The sequence below is a fragment of the Petromyzon marinus genome, unplaced genomic scaffold, assembly GCF_048934315.1.
Source record: "Petromyzon marinus isolate PM22_M1 ecotype Great Lakes invasive population unplaced genomic scaffold, UKy_Petmar_22M1.pri1.0 PM_G_Scaffold_4, whole genome shotgun sequence".
NCBI lineage: Eukaryota > Metazoa > Chordata > Hyperoartia > Petromyzontiformes > Petromyzontidae > Petromyzon > Petromyzon marinus.
In genome coordinates this window covers 1,274,035-1,288,506 of record NW_027422983.1, presented here as the reverse complement: position 1 = coordinate 1,288,506, position 14,472 = coordinate 1,274,035, and the positions used below count along the sequence as shown (strand labels likewise).

General features: G+C 55.2%; 1 protein-coding gene across 1 annotated transcript; it reads left to right on the top strand.

Moving 5' to 3' along the window:
- Positions 1–446: 446 nt before the first annotated feature.
- Positions 447–13,321, top strand: LOC142916549 (catenin delta-2-like). The gene is made up of 10 exons (XM_076061671.1): positions 447–481; positions 2,256–2,925; positions 7,563–7,707; positions 7,956–8,349; positions 8,978–9,086; positions 9,471–9,534; positions 11,276–11,403; positions 12,669–12,822; positions 13,192–13,281; positions 13,317–13,321. The coding sequence occupies exons 2-10, from the start codon at positions 2,281–2,283 to the stop codon at positions 13,319–13,321; spliced, it is 1,734 nt and encodes a 577-aa protein (XP_075917786.1). The 5' UTR covers positions 447–481; positions 2,256–2,280.
- Positions 13,322–14,472: the final 1,151 nt, after the last annotated feature.

Here is a 14,472-nt window from a genome sequence, read left to right as displayed (position 1 = left end):
CAATTTCAACCGAGAAGATGGATTCTATCTTAGCAATCATTGGAAAGATTTGATAAATCATTTCAGTTCTTGATTGATTGTTCACGCTTACAGTGCCTTTCAGACAGCATACATAAAAACAAATTTCGTCTCCCCCCTCCTCTTTTCAAAAAAAATAGATGGACTAGTCCTGGCAAACTGCCATCGTTGCGCGTGACGCAAACGTTATTTTTATATATATAAATAAATATGCCGTTTTCAAAATAAATTTATGCAAACCGACACACCTGATGATGACCGTTTGAGTTATGGTCGAAACGTCGTGAGAATTTTTTTATTGTTTTATATATATTTTGTTATTTTGTTGTTTCTCTTCAACGTGACTTTACCGAAAAAACTAAGAATATGAATTACTGCAGTCACGAAAGCTTTAAATCAAAATTTCGCCTCATTCCTGTTTGGCGCCAGCAAGCACGACCGCCATTGTCTTCACGGGTCTCAGGTAAATGTTTACTTTAAAACTTTCGTGGCTGAGGTAGCAGCAGCCGCCTCCTCCTCCTCACCACCTCCTCCTCACTCTCACCACCTCCTCCTCACTCTCACCACCTCCTCCTCACTCTCACCACCTCCTCACCACCTCCTCCTCACTCTCACCACCTCCTCACTCTCACCACCTCCTCCTCACTCTCATCACCTCCTCCTCACCTCCTCCTCACTCTCACCTCCTCCTCACCTCCTCACTCTCACCTCCTCCTCACTCTCACCTCCTCTCTCTGAGGGGAAGGCGCCAAGCTCTCCCTCTCACCACACTCACGGTGTGCGCCCTTCCCTCTCTCTGTTACTCACCACCTCACCACCTCCTCCTCCTCACTCTCACCACCTCCTCACCACCTCCTCACTCTCACTACCTCCTCCTCACCTCACTCTCACCACCTCCTCACCTCCTCCTCACTCTCACCACCTCCTCACCACCTCCTCACTCTCACCTCCTCACTCTCACCACCTCCTCCTCACTCTCACCACCTCACTCTCACCACCTCCTCACTCACCACCTCCTCACTCTCACCTCCTCCTCACCACCTCCTCCTCACTCTCACCTCCTCCTCACCACCTCCTCACTCTCACCACCTCTCTCTGAGGGGAAGGCGCCAAGCTCTCACTCACGGTGTGCGCCCTTCCCTCTCTGTTACTCACCACCTCCTCACCACCTCCTCACCACCTTCTCACCACCTTCTCACCACCTCCTCACCACCTCCTCCTCACCCTCGCCTCTCTCACCGAGGGGAAGGCGCCAAGCTCTCTCTCACGAACCCTCTCTCTCTGTTCCTGACGTGGTGTACTCTGTGTGTGTGTAGATACAGTCTGTGTGTGTACACACAGTCTGTCTCTACACACAGTCTGTATGTACACACAGTCTGTCTCTACATACAGTCTGTCTCTACACACAGTCTGTATGTAGAGACAGTCTGTCTCTACATACAGTCTGTCTCTACACACAGTCTGTCTCTACATACAGTCTGTCTCTACATACAGTCTGTCTCTACACACAGTCTGTCTCTACACACAGTCTGTCTCTACACACAGTCTGTCTCTACATAGTCTGTCTCTACACACAGTCTGTCTCTACACACAGTCTGTCTCTACACAGTCTGTCTCTACACACAGTCTGTCTCTACACACAGTCTGTCTCTACACACAGTCTGTCTCTACACACAGTCTGTCTCTACACACAGTCTGTCTCTACACACAGTCTGTCTCTACACACAGTCTGTCTCTACACACAGTCTGTCTCTACACGCAGTCTGTCTCTACACGCAGTCTGTCTCTACACGCAGTCTGTCTCTACACACAGTCTGTCTCTACACACAGTCTGTCTCTACACACAGTCTGTCTCTACACGCAGTCTGTCTCTACACGCAGTCTGTCTCTTCTTGTACACTCTCTGTGTACAGTGGCTGTGTACAGTATCGGTCTGTTTACAGTATCTCTCTGTGTACAGTATCTCTGTGTACAGTATGTGGCTGTGTACAGTATCTGTCAGTGTACAGTATCTGTCCGTGTACAGTATCTGTCAGTGTACAGTATCTGCCCTGTACAGTATCCATCCGTGTACAGTATCTGTCCATGTACAGTATCTGTCAGTGTACAGTATCTGTCCGTGTACAGTATCTGTCAGTGCACAGTATCTGTCCGTGTACAGTATCTGTCCGTGTACAGTATCTGCCCTCACACCCACCCACACGCTCACCTCTCCCCCACTCTCCCTCCCCCCGCAGACTGAGGGACTCAGCCACCACCACCATGGTCACCACCATCATGGTCACCTCCACCACGGCCCTCACGACCCCGCGCCCTGCCGCCGCTGCTGCTGCTGCTGCTGGCTCCCCGCACCGCTGGTGGAGCTGCTTCCTGGGAACCTTTAGACGCCTCTTCACCAACACCACCACCTCCAACACCACCAAAAACACCAACAACAACACCACTAACACCACCAACAATTCCTCCAACACCAACAACACCGCCAAAACCACCACCTCCAACACCGCCAACAACACCACCTCCAACACCACCAAAAACACCAACAACACCACCTCCAACACCACCAAAAACACCAATAACAACACCACTAACACCACCACCTCCAACACCGCCAACAACACCACCTCCAACACCGCCAACAACACCACCGCCAAAACCATCAAAACCACCAACAACACCACCACCAACACCACCACCACCAACACCACCACCGCCGCCACCAGGGTGTTGCAGCAGGCAGCGAGAGGGCGCCGCTCCGTGGGGGAGGGCGTTGGCGGTGGCGTTGGCGGTGGCGTTGGCGTTGGCGTTGGCGAGCAACCCAGTGAGTTGGTGCTGGCGGTGGTGAGGGCGGCCGGGTCGCTGCGCCAACTCCTGACGCTGCTCGCTGCCCGTGAGGTCGACGACCAGGTGAGACCACGTGTGGGGCAGTGGGAGTCTGTGTGTGTCTGTCTGTGTGTGTGTCTGTGTGTGTCTGTGTGTGTGTGTGTCTGTTTGTGTGTCTGTGTGTGTGTGTCTGTGTGTGTGTGTCTGTCTGTGCTCGCTAACAGCACTTGCCCCTACAGTCTGTTCAGGCTATACGGGGGATCTTTGTCTTTGTATCTTTGTCTGTCTGTGTGCGTGTGTCTGTGTGTGTGGGGAGCGGTAGTGTAGCGGTTAGCGCTACACCGCGCTATGAACCTGGCATCCCGGGTTCGATTCCCGCTCACGGTCAACACCGGTGACGATTATCTGAACCGGTCCCGGGCCTCCCCTAGGTCGACTCAGCCTCAAATGAGTACCTGGTGTGGTGTGTAAACATCGCCACTAGGGAGACAAAGGCGGTCGGGCGTAGTGCTGGCCACCCACCCCCTCGTGTACCGTTCCGGCCTTCATAGGTGCTGCTCGCTAACAGCACTTGCCCCTACAGTCTGTTAAGGCTACACGGGGGATCTTTGTCTTGTCTGTGTGTGCATCTCCTCACCTCCGCGTGCCCCCACAGGTGTGTGTGTTCGTGTGCGTGTATGTGTGTGTCTGTATGTGTGTGTGTGTGTCTTGTGTGTGTGTGTGTCTTGTATGTGTGTGTGTGCATCTCCTCACCTCCGCGTGCCCCCACAGGTGTGTGTGTGTGTGTATGTGTGTGTGTCTGTATGTGTGTGTGTGTCTTGTGTGTGTGCGTGTGTCTGTGTGTGTGTGCATCTCCTCACCTGCCCGTGCCCCCACAGGTGTGTGTGTTCGTGTGTGTGTGTCTTGTGTGTGTCTGTGTGTGTGTGTCTGTGTGTGTGTAGTCCGGCAAAACAACCCCCGACCTCCTCGCGGTGCCGGACGGGCAACTCTGTCGTGGACAGTGCTGTGGGGGAAGATCCAATTTTGATTGGCTCCTCCCCTCATGGCATATGTGTCCACCACAGGGGCTAAACGGGGGCTCTGGACGGGTGCGAGGGGCTGGTAACCCCTTCACCTTCAATTAATTACCACGAAACCACGAGTTAAACTGAAATATGTAACTAATAAGCTTGTGCCGGAGGCCCCGGGGGGCCAGGCGTCTATGACGTCTCCTGGCCAAACCCCAATTGGCGGAGCCAGGAGATTGAATACCTACCCTCGGGGCTACTCCAGAAACAACGAAAAGCCACTACGGGTGGCCACGTGGAATGTTCGAACGCTCACTGCAGAGGAGAGGCTGCCACTCCTCTGTCGGGAGCTGGACCGGTACCGCCTGGATCTATGCGGCATTCAGGAGGTCCGGTGGACCGGCTCTGGCTCCTGCCACCATGAGGGGTGGACAGTCCTCTACTCGGGGCAGCAGACTGCCAAACAACAGAGTGTGGGTCTTCTTTTGAACAAAAGAATGAAGGGGGCATGGGAGCGTGGCGGTGAGGTGTGGGAAGCTGTAAGCCCCAGGCTACTTTGGGCTCGCCTTCCCATCAACCGGAGGCGAGGAATAATGGTCGTGGTTACTTATGCCCCCACCGAAGATGAACATCCGTGGAGGGATGCAGGCAAAGCCGATGAGTCAGATGCCTTCTATGACCTCCTGTCACAGGTGCTGGCTAAAGTGGCCCCTCGGGATAGAGTCATCATGTTGGGTGACTTCAATGCCCGAGTTGGTCATGATACTGGCACCTGGTCTGGAGTGATTGGAGGGCATGGGCCAGATCAGCTCAATAACAACGGTAAGAGGCTGCTAGATTTTTGTGCAGCCCATGGGCTTGTAATTACCAACACGCTGTTCCGGAATCGGCGCATCCACACAACATCATGGATGCATGCCGGGTCCAAGCAAGAACATCTGCTGGACTACATAGTGACGGACCAGCGAATGCGAGCCCATGTTCTTGACACCAGGACCTACCGTGGAGCTGATCTGCCCTCTGACCATCGACTAGTCATCTGTAAGATGGCCTGCCATTCTTCCACTCCGGTGGTGGGTGTACACCCAGGACCCCATTCCGACCTAAAGTGGCCTGGTCTCGGTTATCTGATGAAAGTTGCAAGCGAGAATTTCATCATCGCTTGCGGCTGGGATTGGCATCGTCCCCGACGACTCCTGATGTCGAGGGTAAATGGGCGAGGTTTAGGACTGTGACTCATGCAGCTGCAATGGCTGCTTTAGGTACGCGGTCCAGACCTCCCCAGAGACCCTGGCTGACAGAGGATGTGTTCAGGATGGTTGAGAAAAAGCGACAGGCCCACTGTCATCGGCTACAGAATCCCACGTCAGAGAATGAGGAGGCTTACCGCAGCCTTCGCTCGGAGGTTCGGAGAGCCGTGAGGCGCTGCAAGGATGGGTGGTGGTCGCGGGTTGCTGAGGAGATGGAGTCTGCCTCAGTGGCCCGTGATCACAAATCTCTATTTAACTCCATCAAAAAAGTAACCTGCAGCGCCACACCTATTACCATCATTAGGGGAAAAAACGGTGATCCAATCTCCGACCCCCAGGAACAGGTTTGCAGATTTGCTGAGCATTTCTGTGAGGTCCTGGGGGAGGGAAAATCCCTCAGCCAGGAAAACATCGTGGCACAAAGTGAGGATAACCCTGCTGAGGCTGCGGTGCCTCAAATATTGGAAGAAGTCACCCCCTGTGAGTGGCTGGCTGAGGTGACATCTGCTGAGGAAGTACTGAAGGCGATCCGGAGTCTGAGACCAGGAAAGGCAGCGGGCAGAGATGATCTCCTAAGCGAAATGCTGAGGGAGGGTGGCGTTTGTGCACAGACTGCCCTATATGACATCATAACAACAGTCTGGACCACTGGACGGGTTCTGCAGGATTGGAAGGATGCCCTGGTGGTCCCCCTTTTTAAGAAGGGGGACCGCACAGACTGTAACAACTACAGGGGCATCTCACTCAGTGTGCCAGGAAAGGTCCTGGCAAGGATTATTCAGCATCGCCTTGCCAGGCACGCTGAGGAGAGGCTTGCGGAGCCCCAATGTGGTTTCAGGAAAGGGCGGTCCTGCACAGATGCCATATTTTCTGTCCGTCTGCTACAGCAGAAGTGTAGGGAATTCCAACAAGACCGACATCTCTGCTTTATTGACCTGGTCAAGGCCTATGATACCATCAGTAGGCCTGGGCTCTGGGTCGTTCTTCGTGCTTTTGGAGTACCTGACCCTCTGCTCACGATCATTAAGGACCTTCATGATGGTGAGCGGGCCCGGGTAAAACTACGTGCCCGGGAGTCAGAGCCATTCCCTGTACACCTTGGGGTGCAACAGGGATGTCCTCTGGCTCCCACATTATTTAACATCTATTTTGACCACGTAGTTCGTGAAGCCTTCAATAGCTCTACCGGGGGAATCTCCATATGGTACAGATATAATGGGAGGCTGATTGATGCCCGGGTGCGGTCAAGGGATGGCTCCCTATTGCTCAAACACATGTATGCTGATGATTTGGTAATAGCTGCTCAGTCAGAGGAGGAGTTGGAGACGCTGCTGCTGAGACTGGAGCATGCCACTAAGAGGTGGGGCCTTACCATCAGCCCCACCAAAACTAAGCACCTGCCTGGGTATTTTGTACCATCGGACACTCCACCCCCACAACTCCCAATCGGTGATGGGGCAGTTGTGGAGAAAGTGGAGAGTTTCCCATACCTGGGCAGTGTGCTTATGACTGGCTCCAGTTTAACAGCAGAGGTCTCACTCCGAATCAGTCGAGCGGCAATATCCTTTCATCGGTTGCGTAACGCTGTGTGGAAGCTACCTGGTCTGTCGCTCTGCACTAAGCGTCAGGTCTTCTCGGCCACGGTCATTCCCTCCCTTCTCTACGCTTGCGAAACGTGGACCCCCCTAATGGAACATCTTCGCCGGTTAGAAACATTTAGGCTGGCCTGCCTACGATCCATACCGGGTTGAACCAGACTGGATTGTGTGAGGAGCTCACAAATCCTTGAAAGATCTGGGCAAGGTCCCATCGGTGAGCTCCGGCGGGCAAGGCTGCGATGGCTGGGTCATGTAGCCCGCATGCCCAGCCACCGCATGCCGAAACAGCTTTTGTTCGGCCGGATTGAGGGGGCTAAGCAGGCGCTGCACGGGCTAGAGAAGAGATGGAGTGATATGGTACAGGAGGAACGTGGAGCTGAGTGGACTTGCCGATGACTGGTACCAGCGGTGTCAAGATCGGCCTCTGTGGAGGAGGCTCGTGAAGGATGCTACTGGGCAGTTGGAGGTAGTCGCCCTCCAACAACAACGGAGGGCGGAGGAGCGACGCTCACAACAACGAGCGGAGCGCCGGGTGGCGAAAGCACAGCAGGTTGGCACAGTAGGGGGCACAGGTGGTGCATCAGCCAGTCATCTCAGTCGACCCGTGGCACCTGGGTCTGCCCCGTGACCTCCTGCCAGCGGGCGTTCGACACTTCACGTGGCCTCAGGGTGCACATAGCCTGGCACAAGCGTCGTGGTGACGTCACCGCCACTTAGTGGCGAATGGCGGTTATTGTTGTGTCTGTGTGTGTCTTGTGTGTGTATCTCCTCACCTCCGCGTGCCCCCACAGGTGTGTGTGTGTGTGTCTGTGTGTATGTGTGTGTGTCTTGTGTGTGCATCTCCTCACCTCCGCGTGCCCCCACAGGTGTCTGTGTTCGTGTGCGAGGCGTTGCAAGCCCTCAGCTCCAGCCGTGTTGGTGCGTTGGCGCTTTACAACAGGGGCGGCGTCGCCGCCCTCGCCAGCCTGCTGGGACGCACTCGAAACCCTCACGCCCTGGAGAGGATCACCGGTAACAACGCACCAGCCTTCGTGGTGACCTGCTGGTGGTGGTGATGATCTGGTGATGATGATGATGATGATCTGGTGATGATGATGATGTGATGACGATGATGATGATGATGATCTGGTGATGATGATGATCTGGTGATGATGATGTGATGATGATGATCTGGTGATGATGATGATCTGGTGATGATGATCTGGTAATGATGATGATAATATGGTGATGATGATGATCCAGTGATGATGATGCCCCAGGCACGCTGTGCAACCTGACGTACCACGAGTCTCTGAGGGTGGCACTGGTGTGCTGCCTGCCGGCACTGGTGGAGCTCGTGATGGTGCCGGAGAGCGGCTGGATCAGCAACCGGGGAGCCTCGCCCACCTCACCCACCTCGTTCACCTCATCCACCTCGCTCACCTCATCCACCTCGCTCACCTCACCCACCTCGCTCACCTCGCTCACCTCGCTCACCTCACCCTCCTCGCCCACCTCACCCTCCTCGCCCACCTCATCCACCTCGCTCACCTCGCTCACCTCACCCTCCTTGCCCACCTCATCCACCTCGCTCACCTCGCTCACCTCGCCCGCCTTGCCCTGCTCGCCTTCCTCGCCCTCCGCGGCATTCTGCAACACCCTGAAGTGCCTGCGGTAAGGCGCGCCGAGGCAGACGTCACGGCGGTGACGTCGTGGTTGATGTGACGTCGGTGACGTCGTGGTTGATGTGACGTCGGTGACGTCGTGGTTGACGTCACGGCGGTGACGTCAACCACAACGTCACAGCGGTGACGTCATGGTTGTTGTGACGTCGTGGTTAACGTCACGGCGGTGACGTCAACCACGACGTCACGGCGGTGACGTCGTGGTTGATGTGACGTCGGTGACGTCAGGGTTGACGTCACAGCGGTGACGTCAGGGTTGACGTCACGGCGGTGACGTCAACCACGACGTCACGGGAGTGACGTGGTTGATGTGACGTCGGTGACGTCGTGGTTGATGTGACGTCAGTGACGTCAGGGTTGACGTCACGGCGGAGACGTCGTGGTTGTTGTGACGTCCGTGACGTCGTGGTTGACGTCACGGCGGTGACGTCGTGGTTGATATCACGGCGGTGACGTCGTGGTTGATGTGACATCGGTGACGTCAGGGTTGACGTGACGGCGGTGACGTCAGGGTTGACGTCACGGTGGTGACGTCAGGGTTGACGTCACGGCGGTGACGTCAGGGTTGACGTCACGGCGGTGACGTCGTGGTTGACGTGACGTTCGTGACGTTCCAGGGAGTTGAGCTCGAACATGTGGCTGAGCGTGCGGCAGTGCGAGGGGCTGGTGGACTGCGTGCTGCACTTCATCCGCTCGGCACTCAAAGGGCACAACACCGAGACTCAGGTGACCCCCACACCAAGGTGCTTGTGTGTGCATGTGTGTATGTGTGTGTGCGCGTGTGTATGTGTGTATGTGTACGTGTGTGTATGTGTGTATGTATGTATGTGTGCGCGTGTGTATGTATGCGTGTGTGTATGTCCACGTGTGTGTAGGTGTGTATGTATGCGTGTGTGTATGTATGTGTGTATGTGTGTGTATGTATGTGTGTGTATGTATGTGTGTGTGTATGTGTGTTTGTATGTCTGCGTGTATGTGTGTGTGTGTAATGTCCGCGGCGCTGGCCATCCACCCCCTCATGAGCAACTAACAGCACTGTCCCCTACGGTCTGCCACGGGCTACACGGGGGATCTTTGCCTTCATCTGCCGTGGTCTGTCTGTGTCCGCAGGCGGTGGAGGATGCAGTCTGCATCATGCACCAGCTGAGCGTGCACATCACGACCCGTAAAACAGGTGGCCACTGTCACCCCCCTCACTCACACCTTCACTCACACCCTCACTCCCCTCTCACACCCTCACTCACTCCCCTCTCACTCCCTCACTCACTCCCCTCTCACTCACACCCTCACTCACTCCCTTACTCACTCCCCTCTCACTCACTCCCTCACTCACTCCCTCACTCACTCCCTCACTTACTCACTCACTCCCCTCTCACTCACTCACACCCCTCTCACACCCTCATTCACACCCTCACTCACACCCTCACTCACTCCCTCACTCACTCACACCCCTCTCACACCCTCACTCACACCCTCACTCACACCCTCACTCACACCCTCACTCACACACTCACTCACACCCTCACTCACACCCTCACTCACACCCTCACTCACTCACTCACACCCTCACTCACACCCTCACTCACACCCTCACTCACACACACTCACTCACTCACACCCTCACTCACACCCTCACTCACACCCTCACTCACCCCCTCTCCCCCTCCCTCCCCCCTCCCTTCCCCCTCCCTCCTCCCCGCGGTCAGTCCTGAGTCGCAGCACTCACAGATACAGCAGCAGCCTCCTTCCCTTCCTCCTTCTCATCCTCGCCTCCTCCTCCACCTCCTGCTCATCCTCCTCCCCCCCTCCTCCCCCTCCTCGACCTCCTCCTCCCCCTCCTTCACCCCCTCCTTCTCACTCTTCTCCCCCTCACCCCCCTCCTCATACCCCTCCCTCCTCCTCCTCACAGTGAGTCCTGAAACTGCGCGCCTACTTCTCTCTGTGTAGTGTATAGTGTAGTGTACAGTGTAGTGTACAGTGTAGTGTATATTCGTGTCGTGTGTAGTGTAATGTATAGTTAGTGTATAGTCGTGTATAGTGTACATAATAGAGTTTTTTTGGGTTAGATCACGTAAATATATAAATGTTGAGTCGTTAAAACCCACCACCACCCGACACAGCCACCTAGTAAGGGTTGTCACGTAAACAGAACGTGGCCAATTCGTCACTAGTACAGCACTAGTGTGTAGTGTAGTGTATAATGTAGTGTATAGTGTAGTGTATAGTGTAGTGTAGTAGTGTGTAGTGTAGTGTCTACTAGTGTAGTGTATAGTGTATAGTAGTGTATAGTAGTGTAGTGTATAGTAGTGTATAGTGTAGTGTATAGTAGTGTAGTGTATAGTAGTATATAGTGTAGTGTATAGTGTAGTGTATAGTGTCTTGTATAGTGTAGTGTATAGTAGTGTATAGTGTAGTTTATAGTGTATAGTAGTGTATAGTGTAGTGTATAGTGTTGTGTATAGTGTAGTGTACTGGTACAGATTCCTTGTAAAAGGTTTCAGTTTGGTGTTTTAACATCTTAACACAGCTGTTTTGTTGCCAGAAAAAGGGGAAAAACGTATTATCAGTGTAGTGTATGGTAGTGTGGTGTAGTGTATAGTGTAGTATAGTAGTTTAGTGTAGTCTGTAGTGTAGTTTATAGTGTAATATAATGTGTTGTGTATGGTATAGAGTGTAGTGTAGTCTGCAGTGTATAGTAGTGTAGTGTATAGTAGTGTAGTGTATGGTAGTGTGGTGTATAGTGTAGTGTATAGTAGTGTATAGTGTAGTGTATAGTAGTGTAGTGTATTCTGCAGTGTATAGTAGTGTAGTGTATAGTACTGTATAGTAGTGTAGTAGTGTATAGTATTGTGTATAGTAGTGTAGTGTATGGTAGTGTGGTGTGTAGTAGTTTATGATGTACGGGCGTTGTGCAGGCTGTGAGCTGCTGTACCAACCCGACGCGGTCAGCTGCTACGTGTCCCTGCTGCAGCAGTCACACAACCCGGTCGTCCTGGAATCGGCAACCAGCATCATCTACACCCTGGCCAGCAGAGACACCGAGGTGGGGGCTCACTGCACCATAAAACCAACACCCGCGCCAGGCCGTGTGCACGTCTAGGGCCGGCAGGAGGTCGCGGTGCGGACCCGCCAGGTGCCGTGGGGTCAACCGACTGAGGAGATGACCGCCGGCCGTTGCACCACCACCCGTGCCCCCTACTGCGCCAACTCGCCGCGTTTTAGCCACCCCGGCGCTCCGCTCGTTGTTGTGAGCGTCGCTCCTCCTGCCCCCGTTCGCTAACAACGCTCCCTAGCAACACTCGCTACTAAAGCTCCCTAGCAACGCTCGCTACCAACGCTCGCTACTAACGCTCCCTAACAACGCTCCCTAGTAACGTTCGATACCAACGCTCCCTAGCAACACTCGCTACTAACGCTCGCTATCGACGCTCCCTACCAACGCTCCCTACCAATGCTCGCTATCGACGCTCCCTACCAACGCTCCCTACCAACGCTCGCTACCAACGCTCCCTACCAACGCTCGCTACCAACGCTCCCTACCAACGCTCGCTACCAACGCTCGCTAGCAACGCTCGCTACTAACGCTCCCTAGCAACGCTCGCTACTAACGCTCCCTAACAACGCTCGCTACTAACGCTCCCTAGCAACGCTCACTACTAACGCTCCCTAGCAACGCTCCCTGCCAACGCTCGCTAGCAACGCTCGCTAGCAACGCTCCATAGCAACGCTCGCTAACAACGCTCCCTAGCAACGCTCCCTACCAACGCTCGCTAGCAACGCTCGCTACCAACGCTCCCTAACAACGCTCCCTACCAACGCTCCCTAACAACGCTCCCTAGCAACACTCGCTACTAACGCTCCCTACCAACGCTCGCTACCAACGCTCGCTAGCAACGCTCGCTACTAACGCTCCCTAGCAACGCTCGCTACTAACGCTCCCTAGCAATGCTCGCTACTAACGCTCCCTAGCAACGCTCCCTGCCAACGCTCGCTAGCAACGCTCGCTCGCAACGCTCGCTAGCAACGCTCGCTAGCAATGCTCACTAACAACGCTCCCTAGCAACGCTCCCTACCAACACTCGCTAGCAACGCTCGCTACCAACGCTCCCTAGCAACGCTCGCTACTAACGCTCCCTACCAACGCTCCCTAACAACGCTCCCTAGCAACACTCGCTACTAACGCTCCCTACCAACGCTCCCTACCAACACTCCCTAGCAACGCTCCCTAGCAACGCTCCCTAGCAACGCTCACCGTGTGACGCGCCGTCTGCGTGGTGCTGTCTTGTTGCCGTGCGTCGTCGCGAGCAGTGGTCGGCGTTGGCAGGCGTGGTTGTCGCTCACTGCGGGGGGCTGCCCTGCCTCCTGAAGCAGCTGCGGAGCCATCGACGGCTGCTGGCGTTCACCTCGGTCAACGCTGTGCGAGTCCTCGCTCGGAATGACCCCAACAGCCAGAGACTCATCGGTGGGACGCGGGGGAGGTGGTGATGGGGGGTGGAGGGAGGTGGTGATGGGGGTGGTGATAGAGGTGATGGGGGGGAGGGAGGTGGCGATGGGGGTGGTGATAGAGGTGATGGGAGGGAGGTGGTGATGGGGGTGGTGATACAGGTGATGGGAGGGAGGTGATGATGGAGATGTGGATGGAGGTGATGATGGTGGTGATGGAGGTGATGATGATGATTCAGGTGGTGATGGGAGTGGTGATGGAGGTGGTGATGTAGGTGATGATTCAGGTGGTGATGGGGGTGGTGATGGAGGTCATGACGATGATGATTCAGGTGGTGATGGGGGTGGTGATGGAGGCCGCTCACCACCGTCTCCCCGCACTCCCCAGGGCTGTACAATGGCGTGAGGATCCTCACCCTGATGCTGCCGGTTGTTGGCGAGGGTGGTGAGGGTGGCGTGGAGGGTGGTGGTGGTGAGGGTGAGGGTGGTGGTGAGGGTGGTGAGGGTGGTGAGGGTGAGGGTGGTGAGGGTGGCGAGGGTGGTGAGGAGGGTGGTGGTGAGGGTGGTGGTGAGGGTGCTGAGGGTGGTGAGGGTGGTGAGGGTGGTGAGGGTGGTGGTGAGGCCTCCCGGCTGGGTGAGGACAGGGTGTCGGCGGTGCTCTGGGCGCTCACTGCGCTGGTGTGCGGCAGCGCCGCCAACGCTCAGCGCCTGCAGGCCAGCGGTGGCGTGGGGCGAGTCGTGGACATCCACACCAGCCGGTGGGTGGGGGGGAAGTACACACTCACCACACTCACTCACCACTCACCACACTCACTCACCACTCTCACTCACCACTCACTCACCACTCACACTCACCACTCACACTCACTCACCACACACACTCACTCACACTCACCACTCTCTCACTCACCACTCACACTCACCACCATCACTCACCACTCACACTCACCACTCACTCACCACTCTCACTCACTCATCACGCTCACCACGCTCACCACTCTCACCACGCTCACCACCCTCACCACACTCACCACTCTCACCACTCTCATCACTCTCACCACGCTCACCACTCTCACCACGCTCACCACCCTCACCACTCTCACCACTCTCACCACGCTCACCACGCTCACCACTCTCACCACTCTCACCACCCACACTCACCACCACTCTCACCACTCTCACCACCCACACTCACCACACACACTCACCACTCTCACTCACCACGCTCACCACTCTCACCACACTCACCACTCTCACCACCCACACTCACCACTCTCATCACTCTCACCACGCTCACCACGCTCACCACCCACACTCACCACCACTCACCAGGCGTGGTGCTGACCACCCACCACATGGTATGTCACAGCGCCGGCTGTCATAGGCGCTACTGCTCGCTACTAACAGCACTTACCCCTACATTCCGCTGAGGCTACACAGCTGGGGATCTTTGGCTTTGTGTGTGTGTGTGTATCTGCGTGTGTGTATCTGTGTGTGTGTCTGTGTGTATCTGTGTTTGTGTCTGTGTGTATGTGTCTATGTGTATCTGTATGTATCTGTGTGTGTCTGTGTGTGTGTGTGTATCTGTGTGTGTGTGTGTCTGTGTGTATCTGTGTGTGTGTATCTGTGTGTGTCTGTGTGTGTGTGTGTCTGGCCTTTATAGGTGCTC

Bases quoted from the DNA above. Each gene is read 5' to 3' on its own strand.
- LOC142916549 (XM_076061671.1), top strand. From the start codon at position 2,281: ATGGTCACCACCATCATGGTCACCTCCACCACGGCCCTCACGACCCCG. The intron at 7,708-7,955 runs GTAACAACGCAC...ATGATGCCCCAG, and splicing joins CGCCCTGGAGAGGATCACCG to GCACGCTGTGCAACCTGACG. The intron at 11,404-12,668 runs GTGGGGGCTCAC...CGTCGCGAGCAG, and splicing joins TGGCCAGCAGAGACACCGAG to TGGTCGGCGTTGGCAGGCGT.